The 19,108-nt window shown below is 41.3% G+C and overlaps 2 protein-coding genes across 7 annotated transcripts in view; one reads left to right on the top strand and one right to left on the bottom strand.

Annotated features, from left to right (window-relative positions):
- Nucleotides 1–290: 290 nt before the first annotated feature.
- On the bottom strand, nucleotides 291–18,103 carry SNX20 (sorting nexin 20). Of its 2 annotated transcripts, XM_054199769.1 has the most exons (5): nucleotides 18,087–18,103; nucleotides 11,542–11,665; nucleotides 9,491–9,668; nucleotides 7,710–7,861; nucleotides 291–5,184 (listed from the first exon to the last, which is right to left on the bottom strand). In XM_054199769.1, exons 3-5 carry the CDS (start codon nucleotides 9,654–9,656, stop codon nucleotides 4,516–4,518), a joined length of 987 nt encoding a protein of 328 aa, XP_054055744.1. In that variant the 5' UTR covers nucleotides 9,657–9,668; nucleotides 11,542–11,665; nucleotides 18,087–18,103; the 3' UTR covers nucleotides 291–4,515. The 2 variants fall into 2 exon arrangements, with proteins under 2 accessions (XP_054055744.1, XP_054055743.1); XM_054199768.1 differs by lacking the exon at nucleotides 18,087–18,103 and having other exon boundaries at nucleotides 11,542–11,730.
- CYLD (CYLD lysine 63 deubiquitinase) overlaps nucleotides 17,276–19,108 on the top strand; it is a 27,629-nt gene continuing 25,796 nt past the window's right edge. For 3 of the 5 annotated variants that reach the window (XM_054199766.1, XM_054199765.1, XM_054199761.1), the window contains exon 1: nucleotides 17,435–17,578. The gene's annotated coding sequence lies outside the window, so the exon portion shown is untranslated. Of the gene's footprint in view, nucleotides 17,396–17,434; nucleotides 17,579–17,836; nucleotides 18,095–19,108 lie in introns of those variants that run through there. The other 2 variants (XM_054199762.1, XM_054199764.1) reach the window with 2 other exon arrangements.

Below are 19,108 nucleotides of genomic sequence, written 5' to 3'. Positions count from 1 at the left end.
TCTTATTTGTACCACAATTCCCCCAGCTGTAAAATGGGGAATATGATACATTGGAATGTACTGATAAAATACAAGTAAAACATAGCTTTATAGTAGAGAGCAAAGCAATATTGGTATTCAAAAGAAATCTGAGATTCAGTTAGACCTGTTGAAGGTCACTCGGTGGGCTTGTGACGTTGCCAAGCACAGAGCTTGGGTCTCCAGACATTCTGTCTGTTGACTCCAGCTGCCTTCCAGGTACAGAGAATGGCTGATGAATGTTAATAATGCAAACAGGACAAATACCAGCAACTGCTCATTTCCATTTATTTTATTCAACAGAAGACATTATTTGTAAAAAGCACACATTGTTTTGGGAGACAGGAAATGGACGAAATTGATTTATTTATAAAACATGCTTTTATCACTCAAATATTATACAGCAATGAAGAGTGAAAGTGAAATGGCTGGCTGGAAGCAAGAACCACCTGCTTGCTTAATTTATGTTCTATTCTTGCATATGTGGTAGTGCCAGAGTTTTCTTCTTCCAAAATAGCTTCACTGATGCTGTGCTGTTCACTTTTGCTGGCTCGACACCTGGAAAGGTGGGATGTGTACTGCGGGGACAGCATACAAACCCTATGGAGAGTGCATAAGGATTTTTGTCATCATTTCTCTAAGGGCTTCTTGACAAGAGTTTGGGAAGGGCAATAGATAAGCAAGACAGATAGATGTGGATTAAAATGTTAGCTATTTCCTTCTTGAGCCATTCTTAAAACATTATTCAGAGAAAAAACAAGATGTGGTGGCATGTGGAGAGCACCTGTTTAATTTTTATACATCTTATGAAAAAGCCAGGACCAATTCAATTAATGACTGGGGGCTCTGCAGCCCCTACTGTATCCCTGCACTGGGTAATGTTAACAGGGAAAGAGACTAATCCTCTCTGACTCCCGCCAGGAAATCAGCCCTGCCTGGCTACAAGTTTTAACTGTGGAAGATAAAGTCACATGAACAGGCAGAGGGAACCCGGTCCTTGCAGGCTGTCATTCCAAGTGGACGATAATAGGGTCAGTATGAGAGCAGAAATGCCCTTACCTTTTAGTTTAATAACAAGTAACTGCCGAATACTCACTTTGCTGTAAAAATCAAGTAAGAAAGAATATGCAGAAGTTGGCTTTTGAAATATGAGTAAATGAAAGCAGAATTCTTTTGGCAGGTCCAAGCAGTCTCTGAGAGTACACAGCTAGGAAATCAGAACTGGCCGATTGCCTATGGAGCTGATGAGCCAGCATAGTCTCACTACAGTCCAGTGCAATAAACAGATAATTTTGTAATTTTTCTAGTCTATAAGGAAAGTAACACCAGATTCTAAAATAAGACTGCATTAGTAAGAAACTATGCAATCAACAATAAGCACACAGGTTTGGCACCTTACTGTCTCTAAGTTCACTTCCATTTCAAGATATCTTCAAGAAATGAAATAGGCTTGTACAAATCAAAATTGCTTCCATACCAACGCACATTTCTAAACTAAATGTTGGAGTTAACATATTTGGTCAAGTTTCACAGCTTTTCTGTTCAGTAAGTACTGAAAACCTGAATGAGGAAACTTTAGGAGCACAGAGGTTAAGTTACTTGTGCAAATTTCAGACCAAGTCTGTGGCAGAGCTCTAGGTGAAATCTAGGCCCCGTGGGTCCCCATTTATTGCCATCACCATACTAGTTTTCTCTTTCCAGGAATTTTCAATGTCATCTCTGAAGAGATTAGTAAATCTGAAGGTCACAGGCTCTGCGTTTGTAGGAAGGGAATACATACATGATTTGCTTGGGGGAGGTTGAATTGTTGGGGGAGTTTTAATTTTCTTGTAATAGTAATGAAATCACAAACTGATTTTATGAACACTACGCTTGACCATTTGATGACACATGTTGTAGGCTCTGCGGATTCGTACATGAAGTGGCTTGACTGGAAGTCTTAATGCAGCAGAAATTGAAATCAGTCCTCTGAGTGAGGGAGATGATACGTTCTCCCCAGGTAGCTCTGAAGACATTGTAGCTGACTGGTTGCCAGAGATGCCCTACTGAAAAGGCTCTGCATTAAAGAAGTTCAGCGTGGGAGGAATTGTTTAACACACAGTTCTTTCTTCACACCAATCCTGTATTTATTTAGTTCATTTTCCCCCATAATGCAAGGAGACTGACCTCTGCCTTCTGGTGCATAGGGACAAAGTGACCTATTCTAGGACTGTTTTGCTGACAAAACTCTGCTAGTACATTTTATGGAAAAGCCATTCTCAGAAGAAATTTGGCTTATACCAACAAAACAGTGGGTGTTTTTGGAACTGTTTATTTTAGTGCCTTTTGAATTATGTAAATTTTTCTCTTAGCCAAATAGCACCTCCTCATAGTCCTAATGTGCACTGCCATGCCAACAAAAATTGGTTAGCTTTGGATCGGTTAATCCTTCAGAGATGGAAAGTTATAGTATTACCATAAGTAAAGGTTAAGTAAGATTTCTCTGATGTGCTGCTTTCCTGGTACTTATCCTTGCTAGACAAGTACTTATGGACTCTCTAATCCTGTAGTCAGCCATAGGGTGAGAGTCTGTGGACACAATTAGCTACTCAAGTACTGTCTCATAGAAACCTGAGGAGAATCCAAGGCAGCTGTGCCTGGGACACTGCATACAATGAGGGGAGGGAGCAAAAGGGGGAAAATTATTTTTCCCTATTCTTTTGGTCTTTCACCATAAACTGCTGAGGAGATAGAGCGGCATGATGGCCACGCTTCCTTTCTGCCTTAACTTCAAGTCGCCTGAGTGTGGTGCAGACCCCTGACATACTTTCTTCTTCACCACTTTGTTACCGATTCAGACATGATCCTCTAAGGTGTTACTTTCGATCCATTTTAACTGTCCTGCAATATGGTATGTTATGGGAAGATTAGTCCTTAAGACTCTTAATTATCGATCCTTAATTCTCTTACTTCTCGTATAACTAGAAAAAATAATAATTGTCAAATAACAAATAATCCACATATTTTGAATTTAATTCCTAGCTGTTAATAGCTACTTAAAATACTAACTTTCCACCCTAGACACTCCTATTATTCTGTATTTTTTCCAAGCCATCCTTCTTGTAACAATGCAAAACAATGTTTTTCAGGTTCAGTGCGCTTTTGATTATGTTATTCTTTTATGTGTCTGGGAGGTAAGTTAATACAGTTATTCTTAATTTATAGACAGTGTCATTGTGACACGTGTAGTATCTGTACCTGTAGTACAGGCCTGAAAGTAGTCACTGGACTACATTCAGCAGAGAATAATGACCTATGCTAGCATGACAAGTTAATGACAATATTTATGAGAATTCATTTACCAGATTATTAAAATAAGTGTATGGGAGAAATAATAAAGTTGAGAGAAATTACAGAAGCAGGTAAACAGAGACTTTTTCAGCTTGTAGGAAGCTTCACAAGAGTGCAAGGCCAAGACAAGCTTAGTATTTGTTTATGTGGGTTGGATCCCTGAAAGAATTAACTGTAATATCACAGTGCCACCAGGATGATATTTGCATGGTGTACCAGGCTGTAAAGCTAAGGCAATGCTCAGTTTACACAAACCTCTGAAAGACAACAGGGAAGCACATGCTTAACACAGACTGATTGTTAACCAAGTGTCTCACAGCTTGATAATCAGAATTAAATGTTAGCATTATATTAGCCAGATGTTCTCCTCAGCAGCAGTCTTCTGTGGTTCCTTTCCATTATGTACATAGTGCATGTGGTATGAATTTTCTAGCCTGGTCAGAGCTGTACTTAAAGATCACCCCAAACAAGAATATGCCTTCAGTGCAAGTCATAAAACTGTATCAGCTACAAAAGGGAAATGAAGCATATTCCCTCATCTCTGGTGGAATGATCATTGCTTGTATTTTTTGCTCCTACCAAAGCTGATTGTAAGCCTCCCCCCAGGTCCTCCCACCCACAGCAGTTGACTTCAGTGGGAACAGGACCAATCCCATCATTCTCAGAAACGGCAAGTGTTGTTTGACCAGGCTTCAGCTGGAAGAGTGAAAAACTACATTCAGTGTCTGAAGATGCATCCTTTAGATTGCATCGACTGAGGAGATGCTTCTCTTCTTGAAAGGAAGTAGTTTCCACATGAGCTCTGATGGCTCTGATTCTGCAAGCTCATAACTGCTTTATTAATTGTATTTTCCTGTTCTGACTTTTCACACAAAATAGTCTATTTTCAAAATAAGCAAATCATAAATGATTTTTTTTGTTGCAAATTTCTTTCCAAAAGCCTTAATAAGCCTAGGTGCTTCTTATATCTGTAGAGTAAATATAATATTCTCCAACATAAATGTTAATGTCCCTTTTGAACATGAAAGATATTTGATTTAATTTTTTTCTATTAATATAAAGTTACGTTAGCCAAACAGGTAATTTCCAGTTCTTACTCTTTCACGAGTTTGTATTTGGAGAAAAAGAGCTGACAACTTTGCTCTTTAATGAAATTGTTTCTTGTGTTCATTGTACGTACTCCCGAACTGTAAGTTCTTTCAGGGTAAAAACCCGTATGGGATCTTTTTTTGCCTTCCATTCTTCCAGTTTTTCTTGCAAAGACAGAAAATCCTTGCCAAGTTCATATGCCAAAGTGATCATTGTTTCTAACAAAGGAATATAATACCTGTGGCTGGTATGCACACGAAGGCGTGATAGAGCTTTTTCTCCGTATTCAAAGGCACTTGCTGGATTTTCCAGGTCCTTGTGGCACACGACGATAGCACAGAGAGTAGGGACAATTGAAACAGGGTTGCCTCTTGTCAGCCTTTCCTGCAGACCAATGACTTCTAAAAGGATTTCCAAAGCTTTGGTGTAGTGGCCACCCCGCAGGCAACCATATGCTTCCTGAAGCTCCAGTCTTGTTAAAAAGTCAATAAATTTTTTTGATCTTCGGATATACTTCATAGAATAGAGAAGTCTCAAGTAGTCCTTGAAGGCTAATTTTCTCTCATTGATTACTTCTTCTGTGAAGTTCCCTGTTAGAGTTTTTTTGGGAAAGGTCACATCTTCCATTTCTTCACTAAACTCCTCCAGCAGATTTCTGTGCAGTTTCTCAAAATCTGAATAACGCCGTTCAATTACAGACTTGTTGCTGTCAAAACTTCCTGTTTGCAAAATGATGATTTTATACATCTAAACACAATAAAATAGAAAAATAAGCATGAGAAGGACCATTCTAGCCCCAGTGCAGTCAGATTTTGTCTGTTATATCTTTGAAAATACTTCGTCCTTGTATATTCCACCAGACAAAACCTTCCTGCACCAATTTTATGTGTGTAATCTTGTATATTTATAGCAGTGCTGCTAAATTAGTTGCTGCCTGAGATTAAGGTGTATGGTCCGTGTAGGCCTGATCTTTGAAATCTGCAGCCATCAAATTAGTAATTCCCACCTCCTGCTATTTTGGACTTTTGTCACCAGACTTAGCCTTAGCATGTAAATAAGTTGTAGATAAACAATATGCTAACAGATCCCATCCTGCAAGGTGCTGGGAGCGGTGAGCTAGGAACAGACGTAAAATCACTTAGCATTTCTGTAGCTGTACTTTGTTTATAACAGCCATGTCTGCTGCAATCAATCATCTTCAGTGAACTGAATGGATTCCACAGACTTAATATTGAATGTAATCTATTTTACATTGGTCGTAATACTCAGAAATGTTGTTTGTATCAGGCATTTCTAGGGATTTGGGGGTGTTATTAATGCTGTGGAAGGAGAGGGAGTATTTGGCAGTAATATTTGGTGCGTGCAAAAATAAGATGGAGGAAGTCCAAAGCCTTCTTTCCCCTCTAAATCATTGTCCTGTTATTCAAACTTACTTGGCATATGAATAATGCAACAAAAAAAAAAGTGATATTTCTACAAAAATCTGTTTGCTATCCAAAATCCTTCACTAACAGCAACGCAGTCCCACATTAACAGTGCTCAAGAGTATGTCTTCCTCAGCTCTTCACTAGCCTCAAAATGACTATAATAAATGTGATATTAGAAAAATAGCTGCAAAATAAAATTGTGTGTTATGTGTTGTACAAATAGATTCTCTGATGGTCCTGATCCAAGCATAATGATGTTGAGGAAGGGCCAAATCCCTAATGTGTGTAAACCAGTGCAGCTCCACTGAGGCCAGCTTAACTGTGTCACTGTACGCTAGCTAAGGACACGGACTGTTGACCTTGTTGGCTTTTGGATGATGACCATGTTCACATTCAACATCACCCTGTTCCCATTGAATTATACAGGAAATGGAGCAGTTCTTGTAACGCCAGTTTTCTTTGCTGCTGTTGAAGTGTACAAACCCGTACTAGGACTAGTATCTGTCTGATTATCTTCCCTGTTTTTCCTTAAAGAGAAATCCTCTCTTTTAATCTTCATAAATGATCTTTACAGGTGCTCCTTGAAAGGTTTCTAAATTTGAGCTGAATTCTCTGATCTCTTATCATTTGTAAGCACGGTGACATTTTCCTATACTTTGTCCTGCTCCCTGCTGAACAGTGTATATGTGCTTGATGCATATCCAAAACAATCATAAGAGCAATTTTTTAAGCTATCATTTTATCAAGGCAGCTAAATGAATAATTTACAAGTACTTGGTTTTTTATTTGTGGAGTGTGCATGAAAAAGGCAAGAAATAGAATTTAATTACACTGTCATTCAAATTGGCTAAATTTTGTTGTAATGTAAATATTTTTGCCTAGGTGTGGAACTTATGACTAAGTTTAACTACCTGCACACACACTGAATGATACTCTTGTTCTCATACAGTTATACTAAAATAATTTTTAACCATTCAACAAGCTGGATACTATTGAGTGTATGCAAGACTGGCATCTAAGTAGGTGTGTATAGCATGCAACAAGACCTTAGGACAGTCCCCAGAACATTACCTGCTTCAAATTCTGCTGTATCACCCAGTATCAGCAACACTAGGATGATTCTTAGCATTTTTCACCTACAGATCTCAGAGTTTGTTGCAAAGAAAGAATCTGAATTTCACAGGAGTACTGAAAGAGGCTTGCTCTAGATCAGTCCTCCTGAGAGCCAGGAGCAGAATCAGAAATAAAAACCAAGTGTCAGTACCGTGAGTAAAGATACAAAAATCCAGCCTGTTCTGTTGTTACTCGTACTTATGTTTCACCTTAAAAATATGACAGAAATATGCCATCTAATGGAGCTCTGTGTAGGGAAGGGGAATGATCCCAAGCGATCTAGCTGGAGGACGTCTTAGACATTGTCAACATCAAAGAATTTTGCACTTTTGCTAACATAAATCTCTGATGTGGAAGTTATACAAATGTAATGCAGCTGCTACAGCAGGCTAGTTCAGTGGAAGTGCAACTATATTTTTATATTTGTTTGAATTTTCTTAATTTTGACAAGCCTCTGGGTTTTAAGGATACTTGCACTACTAATTTACTTGGTATTGCATTTCCACTGCTGCAGATTTTGTGAGCTGATTATCAGAGGGTTTTTTTAGGGGCAGATTCCACCAGCTATGCCCATATGATCAGTGAGAACAGGTTCTACTCAGTATGATCATGGGTTGCAAAACTTGGCCCTTGGTAAGACTTTCATGTAGTGAGGCATGCTGTGTGCTGTGCAGACCCCTGTAGAGTGAATAAAAATTAATGATCTTCTTACATATTAATTTCTTAGCTTACCACGTATTTAGATAAGCGGTGCTCTACAATTCTGGTTGATGGGATTTCAAAAAGGAGTTTGACTTGTCTGTACTGGCATTTTTCATTCCTCCAATATTCCTGAAGCTCCTTTGTGGTCATTGATGAGTTGGGACTTAGGGATGCACTAGAATCTAAAAACAATATATTTCATATTTCAGATTGTAATCTTTACATTTGGAAAGAAGACTCATGCATTTATTGTGAAAGGAGATCCTAGAATTTCTGTTGCTGTAACAGCAAGACCTAAAGACTGATAAAATAAGCAATTGCACTGCTAATAAAAACGGGTACGGATTCTTTGAGGAAAGCTATTGTGGTCTGAAATTTTGAAAGACACCAAATTGGCCACAGAATACAAAGATATAGAAAAAAGTACTGACAAGAAGTGTTGTATGTCCAGGTTGTAACCTCAGGCACACTTTGAGCAGCTTCACCAACCCAGAAGAAATGCGGGTTCAGTCTTCTTAATCAGAAGCTTCTTTGTTGCTAAAAGGAGGAGACAGTACAATGCAGCTGCAAATTCAGACATATGTTCAAATACTGACCCTATTCGGTTTGTGCAGTAACAGGCGAAAGCTGAGAAAACACGAATATCCTAACCTTAAAGGAGAAACTCAGAAAAAGAGAAACTTCAGCTCAGCTGAAGGAGGAATTCTCACATCCTCTTTTTCTCTTGTAGCTGAACTGATGCCACAGTTCAGCTACAAATATTCTATATACCTCCCTCCCTTCCTCTCTCTCTTCCCCCACAGCCGCACACAAAAATATATCTACATATGCATATATAAAAATGTAGGACAGCTGGTTGAAGAGTTTGCTTACAGGGGAATTTGATGTAGCTTTTCAAAAGGGTGATTTCTCTGTCTTTGAAATCTACTGACAACAGTTTTCATCAGGTGGCATAGAGGCTAGCAAAGCAGATAAAAGAAATCGAATATCTGTATTTCAGTGGGCACACAAGTCCCAATTTCCAATCAATAATGTCTCTGTCAATGCAGTCAGGTGAAGTCAATCTGCAATGTATCTAACATTCAGGCAATGGAGGTGGATGACCACAAATGAATGGGAAGATTACAGCTTGATGCAGAAATAGAACTGTAAAGGCACCATAGTACTCCTTCAGTGGCCCCACTTTAACATGTTCTTAATCATTTGGCCATATAGTTTCAATTATCAAGGCCTTTGGGGTTTGGCTCAATCTTTACAAAGCATATATTTCCTAAGAGGGGTAGTGTTTATGACATCTTTGCAGGCTGAAAATCTTGATGAGATTATATATATTTTGGATTATAGATAACATTTTATTTAATACCAGATGACAGCAATCTTAGGCATAGTAAAAGTTCAATGCTGCCTCTTTATAAGGCATGCGAGAGACTACTGCTGGAGGTTAGCTTCAATCTTGGTGTCCTTGGTGATATTGCCAAGAAGTTCAGATTTTGTGATGTACAGAAAAAGCACTCCTGAGACAGGCCATCTGATGATCACTATTTTAGTCCCTGGTGTGTAAATTAAATCTGGAATACATTTTAGGCACAAGGGATTTAAAAGGAAAACTGTGTATGTATATACATACAAGGATGTGCATCTGTTTTACTATTGCTACATTATTACTACAAGTTTAATCAAGGCTTATTTTCAATGGAGTAAAGCAGTGTAAATCTGGACTACTGCTGCAATAAATAAAGAAAAATTTTTTATATTAAAGGTTAATGGCATAAATAGCTACATGAAAAATAAAATTAAAGGATAGCATCAACCTTGCAGGTCATCTTTTTCTGGGTTTTCTTTTCTCACTTGACATGAAATTTCAGCTTTGGGTTGATTTTTTTCTTCTTCAGAGGGACTTGTGGTAGAAAATGTAGTAATCCTGCTTACAGCTTCCAACAGTTCCCTTTCTGCTGTGCAGTGTGAGTCTTGGTCCATTGCAAGCTATCACTGAAAGATTACAAAAAAATATGACATTTCTCAGTAGCATGCCTTTAAAGCATCCAGTCTGGAAATCTTTTTTATTGACTTACTCATTGTTCTCTGTGAACTTGTATGAGGGCAACCATAGTTTCATAAAAACTAAAGTAATAAATAGAAATATCTACATAGCTACAAGTGAAGAACCGTTCCTGTTATCATTACCACTCTAAGTGTTTGGGTATCTTTTTGGCAGATTAAAATCAAACATGAAAGCCATAAGAAGTTATGTTGAATAAGATTAGGTGGGGAACTTCAGTTTCCATTCTTATCTGTGAGAATTTTGACCTAAACTTTAGTGGGGGCAGATTTTTTCTCCTTGTATTTTCCCCTCAAACTTGCAAGTCTGAGTTCAGATGAACTAAAATCTTGGAGCTCATTAGTATAACTAGCAGCCTGGCTCTTTTATACTGCTAGAATTTACTGTTCTCAAGACTCCAAAACTTGCCATTTGTTCTTAATCACAACCTGTAGGGCAAAATAGTGTGATATCTAAAATAGTATAATACTTTTGTCATATTTCACAGTTTCAGGTTCTCTCCAGAGACTTGTCTCTGTACTGAACAACTGAATCTGACAATGGCTAGGTGGAAGGAGAACTGAGTTTTCTAATTATTATGAAGAAGCATTCTCCTTTTACTTGTCTTTTTAACCTATACGCTCTACTTGTAGATCTGTATGCCTGTTCTACTAGGACTACTATTTTACCACATACTGATAAAATGCCTAACGCAATATACTCCTACTCCATAGACCAGATTGGCTGTTCTGCCGCATAAATGTCTCCCCAGGATGTTTGAGGTTTTTTTTTTAAAAACCCTACCTGTTACAGCACTGCATTATACTAGCAGTTGAAAAAGTTCTAAAAGCTTCCTAACAATTTTGCCAGGGTGCTGTGTTCTGTTAGCATGAGAGAAGTGTTGCTTACAATTCAGCCAACAGGTGAAAATAAAATTACAGAACAACAACCTACTTTTGAAAAAAGCCACAACTCTACTACAAACGTAAAAATAATCCCCAAGCAGTGGTTATTAAGTAATGAGAGGGTTTAGGACAGGGATGTTAGTACATATCACTTTGCCTCCACTTGCCTACCATGCAGTTATGCAATACAGAGGTGAGGAAACTTCTTCAGCAGACCTATTGATTTCTGACAAACTGCAAGGCTATAAAAAGAAAAGCAATTACTTTGCCCACTGGAAATAATGGAAGTGCAAACCAGTTTCCTGTAACAGAAAACCCTCCTTTGCCTGGCTTGCTTAAGCAAGTACATACATGTTGTCATCCTCCTTAGTAAGAGCATCATGGAAGCCCTTATTTTTGGACTTTGGACTAGTAGGTGAAAGTTCTCACTGTTCTTCTAGTCCTCTTTAAGTTGTGAGTTGGTACAACCTTATAAGAAAAATCAATTTATATTCAAGATATATATCTTTTTTTATGTATGTATAACTTTATATACATAAAACTTGTATATATTTGTATATATATAAAAAATACTACTTTAAAACATGGTTTACCATAGAAACACAAAACACTTGTAAACAGAAGAATGCAGAAGTGAATGATATACAAGTCTACCTTGAATATATCTGCCTTGAAAACTATCTGTACTTCATCTAAAGTTTTATTTTCACAGCTACAAATCATTGTGAGCTCTTTTAACTAAGCTACTATCTATTTCTACATATTAAAAAAATCCAAACCAATACAAAAACCCTGCAACAAATTACACAATTTTACTTCGAACAGACACTCATTCTGTTCCGTTTCAGGGTAAACGCTGCTCCAGCTGCTTCACGGAGCTGTAAGTGACACTAGAAACCAAAGTGCACAAAATACTCACGTGGAAACCGATGAAGAGCTTTTAGTTGTGGTGCGTGTGCAGTCTGGGCGAAGTCATGAAAAGCCTGCTTCGCATTTTCAAAACGCAGAAAAATATGTCTGTGTTTTCTTCTAACAGGCACATTCTGTGTTTTACAAAAAGGAAGGAAGAAGCCTTGATTAAATCAGACTTCCTCGTCCAATTGGCTGACTGGTTCAGTGCTGACTGATTGCGCATGAAATTTCCTATCTGCCTCCACCAGCCCTCGCGCTGCCAGTGGGCGAGGCACGGCCTGTGTGCGCAGCGCAGCGCCAGCAGCACGGGCAGGTTCGCAGACCCCCGCGTCAGGATTACACGTGCAAACGCACAGTCTGGCAGAGGAAAGAGTTCGACAGTCAATACAATTATAAAATCAATGTAAACTCCTCTGCGTGGATTTCTGAAACCAAAAAAAACCCCACACTTAGCCAAAGAGAGATTAGGAAAAAAGAGCCAAATATGCAAATGTATTTATGTGGAAAAATATGCCCTTTGGGACATCTTTAAAATACAGACTTAACATGCAGTTCAGGAAAGAAAATGCAGATGGTACCACAATAAATAGCCTTACTCTCTGTAAACCTGCACTCCTGACAGAAATCCTGTTTCCGCACAGTGCTTAAATGTATGATTAATTTCAAATATCTGCTTAATTAAAGTTCAAAAAGGAGCATTATCATATCTGACATGACTACTAAACTTGAAATGGGCTTACGTGTGTGCCTACAATTAATCCTGTGCTTAAATTCTTTGTTGAACTGAGGACAAAGTGAAGAAGAATGATGCATTAATCCACATGTCCTTTGGCCCAGATGTTTCCTTTTGCGGTTCACTTCACTTCGGAAATTTGCTTTAAAGCATCAGGATAGCTGTTTCTGGGGTGAATAATATGGATGCTATCTTTTTTTAGTAATGTAAGTTTCCCCATTGCCAAAGCTCACTCACTGAAAAACCAAGCGATTTTAATGCAGCACAAATGTGGGAGGCAAACATCCAAAGGACCACATGGATCCTGCCCCACACATTCCTTTAGAACAAACAATTTAAAATAATGTAAAACCAGGGCCATAAACTGGCAGCGCTTCTCTTCTGCTTTCTTTGCAACATAAAACAATGCCAACTTTAACTTGGACTCAGTCTGAATGTGGAAGTTTTGCCAAAATAGCTGTCAGAACGATGAAAAATCACTCCCATGCAGCTACAGCCATACTGGCAAAAGCCCTAGTGTAGATGCCGTTATATTGGCAGAGTCCTTTAGCCAGTTTAGCATGTTCCATGTGGAAAGTGATTTAAGTTACACCAGAAAAGAAATCTGTGCTTGCCAATACAGCTCTAAGGTGTAGCTATACCAGCCAACTCTTTTAAGTGTAGACAAGGCATGGGTTTCTGGCTCAAGTCTCATTCTTTTAAAGTTAGATTTATGGGTTTGGTTACAATTGTAAGCAAAATCCAAGGGGGATTTCAGTGCTTTTCACTCATGCTGACAGTTCACAGATGTATCGAAGCTTTGAATTCTGATTCTGTTAATTTATGTGTTGCCAAAAAGCAATGTATTATTTTGTGATGCTTAGTGCTATTGTCCTGCTCTTGATAAAGCTAAAAGAAAAGAGGAAAGTATATTTTTCAGTATATTAAGTATGACCTCTACTTTCAATTATTTCAGAATAAGTAAGTCCTGGTCAAATTAACCTGGATGACTAAAAAAAAGTGAAATCTGTTATTATGAGCATGGCTGACTAATATGAAATAATTTACAAATGAAGGGTGTTCTGCAAGAATTCTGCCTGCCTTAGTAGAGCCAGCTGTTATGGTCACAGCCGGTTCCTGAACAGGTTCCCCGTGCCCAGGAGTCGTGACACCCACAGTGGGTTTAGAAGGCTGCTCCTCCTCATCCTGCTCCCATGAGCTCACGTTTGGTCCAGAGAGCACTTGGCCTTGCACTGGGACCTAGTCTTGTTAGTCTGGCAGCATTTTACTTTCCTAAATGTCTACTTGTTTAGCACATTTAAAAAAAGTCTAGAGTATACGGTGGTGTGTGCTAGCAGAATACGTAACTAGTATCTTTCTTCTTGGATTCTCCATTACACTTCCAACAGTCAAATGCTGTGTAAGCGGTTAAGCAGTGGAAAAGGGGAATTTTCACAATGGCAGCATACCTTTCTGAGAGATGGGCAAGTGCACTTACACCATGGGTGTATCTGACTATTCATAAAACTGTGGTAAATTTTAATGGAAAAGCATGTTCTGTCATACGCAGTGGTGGAAAGGGATCCTCACACACTGGCTTCCTTGGAGTTTGTATTCTGTGAAAACACTGACTTTGTCTGGCACGCATAAAGAGCACACTGCATCTACGAAGGGATATGGAAAAAGAGTGCTCTGCAATAACGTAGGAGCGAGGGAAGGTTAAAATCACAACACTGCAGTGCATAGAAGGTGGTTGTCATAGGAGTTAAGTCCTCCATACCAATTTAAGATTAAAGGACTCATTTTAGGAAGACTAACCTGGAAGCTGACATCTAAAACTTGGTAACCAGCCCCCAGATGAGATAGCCTTGCGATGCCATGGTAGGGATGCCTGTATTGAAAGACCGTGTTTGTGCTTTTGATAGTTAAAGGACCGGAAGGGGCTGTTGCAATAGCATAAAACATCTTGCCTTGATTTATACCCTGATTTGGGCAGTTCACATCCTCCCAATCAGACAGATTACATAAACCCAGACAGACGCAATATTTAACCATAGAATACGAAGCTGGTATCAGCTTGAAAAATTGCGAGATAAAACAATGTTATATACAAACAGCAGTTTACTGCCAGATTTTATTGGTGTTTTATTATAGGCACAGGAAGGTCTTATTCTTGTTCAAGAACGTGGGCTGTAATATCCCTATTACAAAATACTCTTCAGCTTCTGTCCTAAGAAATACAGCTCCAGGCAACCTCATAGAGCCTGTGCTGCTTTTCCCTCTCAGGCCCCAAACTATGTAATGAAACCTTATTTATTTTACCAAATCATTCATTAGAACTGTAGCTAATGAGAGAAAACAAGAGGAGGCAGAAATAACATATTTATCCGAGTCCCCTTTTATCACATAACTAATATTTAGAGTGTGCTGTAATGTTGTCTTTGATGCTTCTACGGGAACCTTTGCTCTCTTTTTTTAACACAGCTGGATAAATACCTACCATTTCCATGTTTGAAATAGCAGAAAAATCTCGCTGTTCTGCATGAATATTATGCATTTTTGGGGTGATGCTGTGATAAACAAATACCATACTCCTATCTTGGCACAGCACAAAATTCTGTTCTATGCTATTTATGCAATATTTAATTGTATAGTGTTGTGTCATTTGAAAGCGGAATTTGTTTACCACACTTCATTATTACAAAACATGTCTCTCTTAACAGGAGAGTGGTTTAAAGAAATAATTCGCTGTTTAATGGCAAATATCTTGTGCTGGTGTTACTGACAGGGTTTTCAACATGAAAGAAACGTAACAGGCCATTTTATGCTGCCAAAGCCCTGTTATCACTCCGCAACTCCTTTATACTTCTGAGGGAGCATGAAGGAGCTCCGGAGTAAACAAGAGCCTGGCCCTGCCTTTCATCTGCGGGCTGCCAGTGACACAGAGCGGTGCTGCGAGCCCAGCGGGGCAACCGCGTATTAACTTGGGCTACTTTTCACAAGCACTATTCTGTCTGTAGAGTGACAGGCTTTCGAAACAGTCTGTGTTGGTCAGTTTTCCTGCTGAAATCATAGAGGGATAAGTACATAACTACACAGAATAGAGAAATATTTGTAAATATTTGGTTTTGAGTTATTAGGTGTACCACATGTAGTCATTCCTATCAAGTATTTTGATATTTTATTCTTATAATATGTCTGTCCCCTTTTCTTCTCAAATATAATTATGGTGTGCTTAGGCTAATACTTACAGTCATGTTCCACGTGTAATTTATTTATATTCAAAATGTAAACATAGTGAAATTTGGGATAATAGGATTTATAGCAGACATGCTAATGCATTTTGTAGTAGCATACAAGGCAGCTGTACAACTGGAGGAAAATGCAGCTGCTGTGTGTAGATAGCCACCTTGAGGATCAGCAGAGCATAGCTTGGGTTTACCACCTACCTTTCTGCAAAATGAAGAGAGGTAACACATAAATCTTAGTATCTTTTCGCTACTATTTATCCTTTAGAAATTAAATATGACTTTAAAATGCAGTTTTGCTCCTAAGTGACTAAATGAAATTATTAGTGTGAGCATTCGTTCCACAGTAGATGGAATCTCATCATCGTTTCCTCAGGAGTTTCCAATAAACTCCTGCTAGTTTTCAATGCTCAGACCGTGTCCTTTCCGTCTGGCACATACCTGTGCTGACAGAAGCCGGTGTTGTGCCTCCCCATCCGCTTGCCACAAGCCCTGGTAGCCACCCACTTTGCTTCAGAGCTCAGGAGCCCAGCCCCAGGCTGCTCTGGATCTCTCCACTGACTCTCTAGGTTCTGGAGACTGAGAGGGAACAGCCTTTAATTTAGCTAGCGTGGAACTGCACATGTTACTAAAGTACGTAAAAACGTGTTAAAGATGCTAAGAAACCAGGAAAGTGGAAATATGTCAACTTTACTGCAACTACCTTAGGTACATCATCATATGCTATTTTTTTCAAAGATGCTTCTTTGTAGGAAGTCCATTTCTAGCAGTACCAAATTTCAGAAGTGTTTTTGAAATGCAATTTAGACCAGCAGTTTAGAAAACTATGTGATTAAAAAAAAAAAATCTTCTCTAGAAGTAAGCGTTGTCTTCTGGAAATGCTGAATGCGTGAATAGAGCCTTTAAACATAACCCTCCTCTTGTGCAACTCTTCTATTCTGGAATTTGTTCTCTCACTCATTATTTAAGGAGTTGACTATATATAAACCACACTGATGCTTGGTGGATAAAATAGAACAGCATTCAGGCGACAGCCGCACTCAAACGCGGGTCGGTTAAAGAGAAGCTACACTTGGCTTTTATTAAATCAGACACTCAGTAGCACTACTGACATTTCCGGAGTAAAAGTATTTCAGAGCAGGATACTGAGGCCAGAGCAGGCCTGACGTTCACGAGCGGTTCCCCGGCAGCCGCCTGCTTCGTGGGGACGCTGCAGTTACCCCGCGGTTACTCAGCGCCGTGTACCGGGGAACAGCGCGCCGAGCGGAGAGGTTCCGCTGCCCGCCGGACACTACCACTGCCTCCCGCGTGTTCACCGCAGCGCTGCCGGCCGCCCGGGGGCAGCCAGCGTCACCCGCCGCCGGGCCCCGAGACTCAGCCGCGCTGCGGGCCCGGAGCCGGCCACCGTCCCGGCTCAGCCGGCGGGAGCACGGCGGGTCGCACAGGCCCGGGGCCGCGCGTCGCCCACAGCCCACGGGCGGGACTGCCGACCACGGACCCGGACGCAGGCGCGCGCCCTGTCCGAAGCTGGAGCGGCCCGGCCGGGCCTCCAGCAGAAGCGGCACCGGGACCGGATCCGCGGTGGCTGTCGTGCCGGTGGGCGCCGCGGGGGGTCGGCGCCCGCTAGCCCCGCCTCCGCCGTCAACGGCGGCACACGCACGCGCCGCCCAATCAGCCCCGCCGTAGCTATCGACGTCCCGCCTTCGCGCTCTGGACAGCCAATCATCGCCCCCGAGGGGGAGCGTTCCGCCAGCCGCTGCGTTCTGACCTCCCCACCCCCATTCTGCGGCTCATACAACCCTGACGGAGTGGAAACCCCCGAATCACCTCGTCACCTGGCGGCGCTCTTCGCCAATAGCGCTTCGGAGCGGTGGCGCCGGGGCGCTGTGATTGGCTGGAAGGTGGGCCGGGGGACGAGAGGGCGGGCCCGCTGGGGCAGCAGGGAGCGTTTCGCCGTCCGGAGCGCTGGGCTGTGAGGAGGATGGGAGAGTGGGTAGCGGGCTGGGCCGCCGCGCCGGGCGCCGCGGGGCCGTGAGGCGGCGCCGGCGGGCGGGGCGCCGAGGCCCAGGCCCGGGGATGAGGAGGTGAGCGAGAGGCCGTGGGGGCCGGGCGCTGGCGCGGGACGTTGCTCGGCGCCGTCAGGTAGGGGCGAGGCGGCTGCGCGGCCCGGTCTCGCCGCCCCAAGCTGCTCTCCCCGGCCGCTCCCACCACCGCCGCCGGCCCCGCGCTAGAGGCGCGGCGATCGCTGCAGGCCAGGCCGCCCCTGCGGCGGCAGGGCGGTGGGGCCGGGCGGTGGGCCGAGGCCCAGCGGCGGGGGCGGGGCGGGGCGGCGGTGGCTGCCGGCGGGGCTGTGCCGGGGCGCCCAGCCAGGGCCCCGCTGTGCGCTGCCGATACCTCAGCGCTAAGCCCCGGGCAGCCCGTTGCTCCGGCTTAAAAAAGCGTTTCGGGGCTTTCCTGCCCCGTCCTGCGCATAACCGCCCTGAGAGTAGAGAAGATTACCAAAACTGGGGGCGAGGCGGAGTAATCATTCTCAAAATCTTAGCCTTGCATCGAGCCTTGTGACTTGCAAGTACATCGTCTGTCGCATCTTACCTTGCCAGGTGATAAACAGAGACGTTGCGTTTCGTTTTAGCGAGAGGACTCGTGTGTCGCGTAAACAGAAGGGTTGTCTGCAGAGCAGCGATCGTGGTGCACTGATGTATAATTGCCAAATCTAATGCCAGAGTATTCTGATAGTTGGTAGTGTTTTTTATTCTTCCTCTAAAGTAGAATATTTGTATCAAATTAATAACACCATACAAAATTTAGTGGAGTTTTTCAGCTGCATTTTTTAAAAATCATGTTACTAGTGTGATCTTATTTGTATTGCACAGTATTTTAGCTGCTATTTTGAAGAAGCCATTGATACTTTTTCCACTCATGTCTTATATTCCATTTGTGTAATTCTGTGTACATTGGGCTGCAACTAAATTTACTTGCTCCTAGTTTTAACCTTCCCTTGAAAATTATTTTTAGACTGCTGAAGAACATAACTTTGCATCTCAGCTGTTTAAAACTTGGTATTTAAAGGGAAAGTTCTGTAAGAACAATTTTTTTTACCCTCTTCGTTTTATGCTCTGAACCAGAACTACTGACTTGTGTGTTCATGCTGAAACCTGATAGCTGATTCAAACATCTCTGTATAGTTCATGGAAGTCTACTGCAGGGTAGAAACAAAGTTCTCATATTTCAGAGCAAACTTTCTATGATGAGATGTCTCTGTAGTGAGAACAGTGACTCAAGACAGGGGAAAAAAGGAAGTTTAGGGAAGCTTTGAAGTTACGTGTCGTATTATGGCCTACCTCTGACATTCTTTAAAACATTTTTTTCCAAAGTATGTAGTGTTGCAGCCATAACTGTGTTTTTCCTGTTGCTTCCCAAAATCCTTTGAGCATGAAAATAATTCAGGTAGTAGGTGGAGTAGAAGAAAGCAATTGAACAGGCTCTGACACTTAAATGTCCGTGGTGATGGTCAAGTGCTCTCTGGTATGCACTAAGTTTTGTAGTTCCTGGTATGTTGTGCAGTGCAATGATGAATCGTTGCTAGGCATAATTTGTTTGGTTCCCAAGTTAAT

The sequence above is a fragment of the Rissa tridactyla genome, chromosome 4 (genome assembly GCF_028500815.1).
Source record: "Rissa tridactyla isolate bRisTri1 chromosome 4, bRisTri1.patW.cur.20221130, whole genome shotgun sequence".
Lineage (NCBI taxonomy): Eukaryota > Metazoa > Chordata > Aves > Charadriiformes > Laridae > Rissa > Rissa tridactyla.
This window is presented reverse-complemented; position numbering and strand designations above follow the sequence as displayed.